Source organism: Fundulus heteroclitus, unplaced genomic scaffold, assembly GCF_011125445.2.
Source record: "Fundulus heteroclitus isolate FHET01 unplaced genomic scaffold, MU-UCD_Fhet_4.1 scaffold_353, whole genome shotgun sequence".
NCBI classification, from domain to species: Eukaryota; Metazoa; Chordata; class Actinopteri; order Cyprinodontiformes; family Fundulidae; genus Fundulus; species Fundulus heteroclitus.
In genome coordinates, this window is record NW_023396763.1 from 86,647 (window position 1) to 92,646 (window position 6,000).

General features: G+C 43.3%; 1 protein-coding gene across 3 annotated transcripts in view; it reads left to right on the forward strand.

Moving 5' to 3' along the window:
* LOC105930634 (centrosomal protein of 128 kDa) overlaps positions 1 to 4,298 on the forward strand; it is a 74,700-nt gene extending 70,402 nt beyond the window's left edge. For all 3 annotated transcript variants that reach the window (XM_012868928.3, XM_036130375.1, XM_021319669.2), the window contains 2 exons: positions 1,917 to 2,025; positions 3,529 to 4,298. In XM_012868928.3, coding sequence (XP_012724382.2) covers positions 1,917 to 2,025; positions 3,529 to 3,602 — 183 coding nt within the window. In that variant the 3' untranslated portion in view covers positions 3,603 to 4,298. The remainder of the gene's footprint in view (positions 1 to 1,916; positions 2,026 to 3,528) is intronic.
* The last annotated feature ends 1,702 nt before the right edge of the window (positions 4,299 to 6,000 follow it).

A 6,000-nucleotide genomic window follows, 5' to 3' on the forward strand; every position in this document is an offset into this window, starting at 1 on the left:
CCCCGTTCGTGTTCGTTGCTGGAAAAACAGTCGGGGGAGCCATTAAGACATCACTGTTGACAGCTGATTGCCATCAGCAGTTTGCAACCTCCTCTAAATGGTCTTACAGTCACTCTTTAAGTGGTTTTGCTCTTCTAGATTACCTCTCACTTTGCTTAATGACTCCCATGATAAGTGATAAGTGACATTTGCATCAGCTTAATGGCTGCTGCCCACTTGTGGTTTGTTTAAAGAAAACAGATGAAAGGAAACATCCACAGATTTACATTTTGATCAGTAACAATAAACCCATACACAGTTAGAGTCAGACGTTTATGTGCTCTCATCGTCGGCAGGTATGCCGTATTAATTTGGGCCTATTTATGATTTTTTTTTTTTAAATTGTACTTTATGTTGGGATGGATTAATGAAACCATCTAAATCACTAAAACTGGGTGGTTTCCAGCCATTAGCCTGGTAACCTGACTCCGCCAGATGGATTTGCTCCGCATATCCATCTGGAAACCTTCCGTTGAAGTAATTTTGGGAAGGGGCGAAAATACTGGTTAGCTGATTGGCCTATGTTGGTGATAGACGGGCCAAATAAACCAATCAGATCAACGAAGCATATGACGTACTAGCAGAGACGACGAAAACACAACCACAAGCTCTTGCCGAAACCAGTCGGGAGAAGAGCAAAAACATCTTTTCCTCTGAGAAAAGCCTCCAGAGCAGTGTTTTGCTCTTCTTTCAGTGAGGAAATACTCTGTAATTCCGATAAAACTTGCTCGATAGCCACGTTAACGCTAGTCTCATCGGCTGAAGCCGCCATGTTCTTTAGACTGAACTGTCGCGCTTCTCGTTGCGTCACACCTCAACCCGCCTCAAAGCCAACGCTGATTGGACGTTTGTTTGGTGAACTGCTCCAAATTTTCTTTAACGGAAATTAGCCAGACTGAACTGCGAGTGAAACCTTGAAAGCTCGCGAGATCAGGATGGTCTCACGAAGCTATTAGCCTGACGCTTGGGTAGAATCTAGAGATTATACTCTGTGGTCAAGCAAGGCACTGAGAAGGTGCTAACCCAAACTCCAAATACAACAGCTTCAACTCTGAGTGACGAGTCAAATGTCTCTGGTAGAAAGGTTTTATGGTCAGAAAGAGAAATGTGGAGATTATTCAGGAGGTGTAGTTGGAAGAGTTGTGGTCAGGCATTAAAACCTGTGCCGAGAGTGCCACAGGTTTGGGAGAACAAGCTGCTAGATGGTTTAAACTATTGACGACGATCCCAAACCCACATCAGAACTGCTTGTCTGGGACGAAAGGCTAACAACAAAGGAGTACTCATAAATGCGACTACAGTGATATCGAGTGCTTGTTGATTGGGTGAGGTTACTCGGCCACCTCCCAACTAATGCTGCGTTCAGAACCAAACATGATTTGAGCGTCAAAAAGGGGAGCGACGTCTCGGCACGGGCGCTCGTGCAGTTTGGGATTTTGGGCTAAAAATGGCAAAAAGGGTCTGGTCCAACATGGCGCCAAGAACCACGGCATGGTGATGCCCGGTGCCAACAGGGAGAACTGGTTCATTCAGTTTGCCACCACCTCATTGTGGCAGAGTGTGAGTTTGACCGTTATGGGAGACATTTTATTTCTATTTTTTTAGAAGTGCAACAGCAGCACAAACTTGGAGCCTAGCTGTGGCCACACAGCTGAATCAACATCTTTGTGAAAAGGTTTCAATAAGCGCGCTGTTGGTCTTGGCTCTGATGCCACGCCGGAGGAAGGCGACTGACGTTTGTCCTTTAAAAAAGCTTCGAAATGTCAGTTTCCGTCGGGCCGAACAGTGGACGAGGTAGCAAACGAGATCTGTACCATTTAAGCCTCGTGACAACACAATGTTCTTTTTGGCTTTCTGCCGTCTGTCTGAACGTCCAGGAGGAGAAGTTGGATGCTACCTCCAGGAGTCTGAGACTGGCTGCTCTCTCTTCTTCCATCAAAGGCCCCGGCACGCTGCTGAGCAGCACACTGAGGTCTGACTGTCTCTGTGAGTACGCCTCTTTTCTCTCTCAACCTTTTGATCATACCTCGCTCTCAGATGGGAATCTTTTCCGTTCGCAATAAGAATCTACATCTCATGCCTACGTGTGTATTCCTCAGCCCTTTATTAGACCTCATAAGGACATTTGTTCTCCTCGGTTTACCCCAGCCAAGTTAAGTAGAGAGCAGTCCAGCTGTTCAGTGCAGCAGGTTTTAGTAAATCTGTTAGAGGCATGGATGTTTTCTTTTGTTAGAGCCTCGTCTCCTTCAGTATTGTTGAAAAACGTGAACGTATGCGTCTCAGCTGTTCACAGTTAACACTGTTTCATGTTTAAAATTGAAATACTTACAGATGTGTCAAAAATATGAACAGGGGAGCCTGTCTGTAGCTTTTGTCTCTTCTAGAAGCACAAATGTGAAAATGGTAATAAGACCCTGTTACTCCAACCCATCATTTCAGAGAGCATGACGGAAATACATACAATGCATACCTGCTGTGTCTCGCTCCACTTTTCTAACCTGTAACACATTGGAAGAAGGAGTAGGTGCTAATTCTCAGGAGGGTGGAGAAGCCCAGAGGAGCGTTTGAGGAGCAAAGATGGAAAATAAGCACATCAAAAAAAAAACTAAAGAAATTTCAAAGCTAAGCCTTACCTGGGTTCTTGTGATCTCTGTCCCTCAGACAGAACTGAAGATACCCTACCTTGCAAAAAATTCATACCCCTCAAACTTAAATCACATTTTGTCACATTACTACCATAAACCTTGATGTATTTCGTTGGGATTGTATGTCTTAGATCAACACGTGGTTGTGAAGTGGTTTTCTGACTGAAAAGTGTAGCGTGCCTCTTAACTACATTAAAACAAAACCCTATACTGACATTTTTTAATCTGAGTATAAAAGCAGCTGCGTTGTAAAGAGGCTTTACAGGTTTGTTAGAGAATATTTCACCTTTCAGCCTGTCCCCACAGTGAGGCACGGTGGCGGCAGCATCATGCTGTGGGGGAAGCTGGTTAGAGTTGATGGAATATATATGGAGCTACAGCAGGGCAATACAGGAATAAAAAAAATCTATTAGAGGCAGCAGAGAGTGGAGGTTCATCTGGCAGCATCAATGCTAAACATGAAGCTGGAGCTACATTCGGATCGAATCATATTCAGGCTTTAGAAAAAGGATATTATCAGAATAGAGAATCTGTGGCAAAACATGAAAGTCGGACCGAGCTGGAGCTGTATAGTCTCTATATGTGCAAAGCAGGTAGCAACGAATCCCAAAACACTGGCAGGTGCTGCAAAGGTTGGAAACACACACACATGCCCCACTTTACACATTATCTCCTGGTGTTTTCTTTTCCTACCAAAATACAGCAACTCTTGTGGTTCTAAAGTGACAAAATGTGCAAAACTTTTTCGAGACAGTGCAACCTCAGGTAGTGAAACTCTGAGCAAATGTGTGGAGAATCTCCTGCTTTCTGTTCGGCTTGTCATGCTTTCCCCCGCGTGCCGCAGCTCCTCCCAGACGTCTGACCGCCACCGACCTGGAGGACTCCACAGACGAGGGCTCTCGACTGCTCGCCCATTAGTCCGCCGGTGGCCAAAACCTTCGTGTGAACCTCCACGCTCAGGCACCTCTCGCCGCGCGGACGCCTGCCCGCGACACGCTCGGCTGTAGCAAGAGGCCCCGGGTTCAACGCTAATCCTCTTCAAGGACCTGAGGAGCAGCGTCGCTGAGGGTGCTCGACAGCAGAGGGGTCAGAGAGGCTTCATAAACACACGGAAGGAGAGAGCTGGGAGAGAAACACCACTGTGAAGTAATGTTATTTACAAGCGCCTGTATTTACAATATTTATAAAGCTTGAAACCAAAGTAGCCATATTGTTCCTTGTCTCGTCCAGCCGCTGTTTTAAACGCGTTATCTGTGATCATGCCATCGTGTATGTGCTAATATTCTATGTGGACTAGCCAAGCTCCGGTGCCTTTTCAACACGCTGCACTTGTTGGACTCCCTTCATCATGAAGCGTTTTACCATCTTTTGCTTTTGACGCGATGCAGTATATATTTGTGAAGGGAACGAGCAGAAGTGTCCGTTTCTATGAATTCTACCAGAAGTGCACTGAGAACGGATGGATCTGCACGCAGGTCGAAATCCAGCATTTTATTCCTTGGTTTTGATATGAAGCGCTCCTCATAATAAATGACAATAAAACGGAGGTGTGCAGAAGAGTTTTGTTTACCGAAAGTTACAGATGATTCATTAAAGAAACGTTTTTAAGCTAAACTTTTGAAGTCTTTGCTTTTAATTATTGATCATCTCTGGGATCCTTATTCGCGTTTGTCATCTTGATAAAATTCCAATTTTTTTCTTGACGGGACTACAGCCGTCGTCAAAACATTAAGTGACTTTTACTAACTGCTTTACAAATAATTTATTTTAAAGGAATTATATTAAGCATAGGTTGTGCTTTTTTTTCTAGGTGAGTGTATCACTCAGTACGATTAAATCTGATAAATCTTATTTGTCAACCACAGTTTTACTTTTGTTGTATTCAGTCATGTTGCTCATGCTAGCTATATTTATGTCCGTGACTGCAGTCAGCAAACGTGTAGAAAAGCATAAAAGGCAAAAAGCAAACAATGCAGCTGAGAACACAAAATCTGTGATGGTGTTAGCTTTGGAGTGCCAAGCTGTTTGCATTTCGGGTCATAAAGTGACGATTTGGATGGAGTTCTGTCCAGCTAGGGGGGAGACATGTCAGAGAACAACGATTCAGAGATTTAACACACCGGCACCCTGTGGAGGGGAGGGGTTTAAGGACGTCCTGTCATGAGCCCAGTCTGCATGTGATTCTTCGCTGTAACAACCAGATCAAGTCGCTTATCGCTCCGTGTTTTCTGCACTTCAGTAATAAAACTGAAGATTCTTCCCGGACACGTCTCCCACACCACTTAATGCTGCATATTTTGGTGCTTTGAAAGAAAACTAAAATACTGATTTGCAACATAGACAGCCGCTGTAGTCAGACACTCATTCGCTTGGCTCAGACGTGGAGGGAAAAAAAACTGAAGTATGCTTGGAGAGAGCCGTTACGGATTGAAAGTTATCTGTGGACGTCTGCAGATGTTTTGTACCAACAGAGGACACACCAAAAGCAAGAAAACATTTTCCTACCCAATGAAGTTCAGGGTCACAAAACAGCTGCGATCACCTTGGTGGTCTGGCTGTTCACTCCTTGCTTAGGTGACATGGTGTAACCAAGTTTAGGACTGTTCGTTTAATTAAATCCTTAAGTTGTTTCATAATCCTACTGTAAAGTTTTTTGTTGGTTTTTTTTCCACAACGGAGACCCTATCTACTGTGGGTGACGAGAAAACTGTTCAGTTATTTCCTACCTAGACGAACATTGTAGTTAAAGTGCTGACGCCATCCTTTTTTCTGTTTGCCAATAAACACCCACATGCTTATATGTTATATTCATGTTTAAAAAAGTTTTTTAATAAGGGAAAAAAACAAAACCAAGGTGAGGCAAATATATTTGTATAGCACATTTCAGTACAGAGACAATGCAAAGTGCTTTACATGATTAAAATATAGGAAAATAAAACAGAATAAAAGCAAGTAGAATTAAAATGTAGAAACAAAATAGAACATGGAAAAATAGAAACTAAAAGCAAACATTAAAAAGAGTTGGACTAAAAAAGTTTAACTAATGATGTTTCAGTAAAACAGTTTAACTAGAACAGTCGAAGGCAATCCTAAACAAATGTTTTTTTAATCTTGATTTAAAGGAACTCAGGCTTTCAGCACTTTTACAGTTTTCTGGAAGTTTGTTCCAGATAAGTGGAGCATAGGAACTAAATGCTGCTTCTCCATGTTTGGTTCTGGTTCTAGGTATGCAGAGTAGGCTGGAGCCAGAAGACCTGAGTGGTCTGGAGGGTTGATACACTGATAACAAGTCTGTGATGTATTTAGGTGCTAAGCC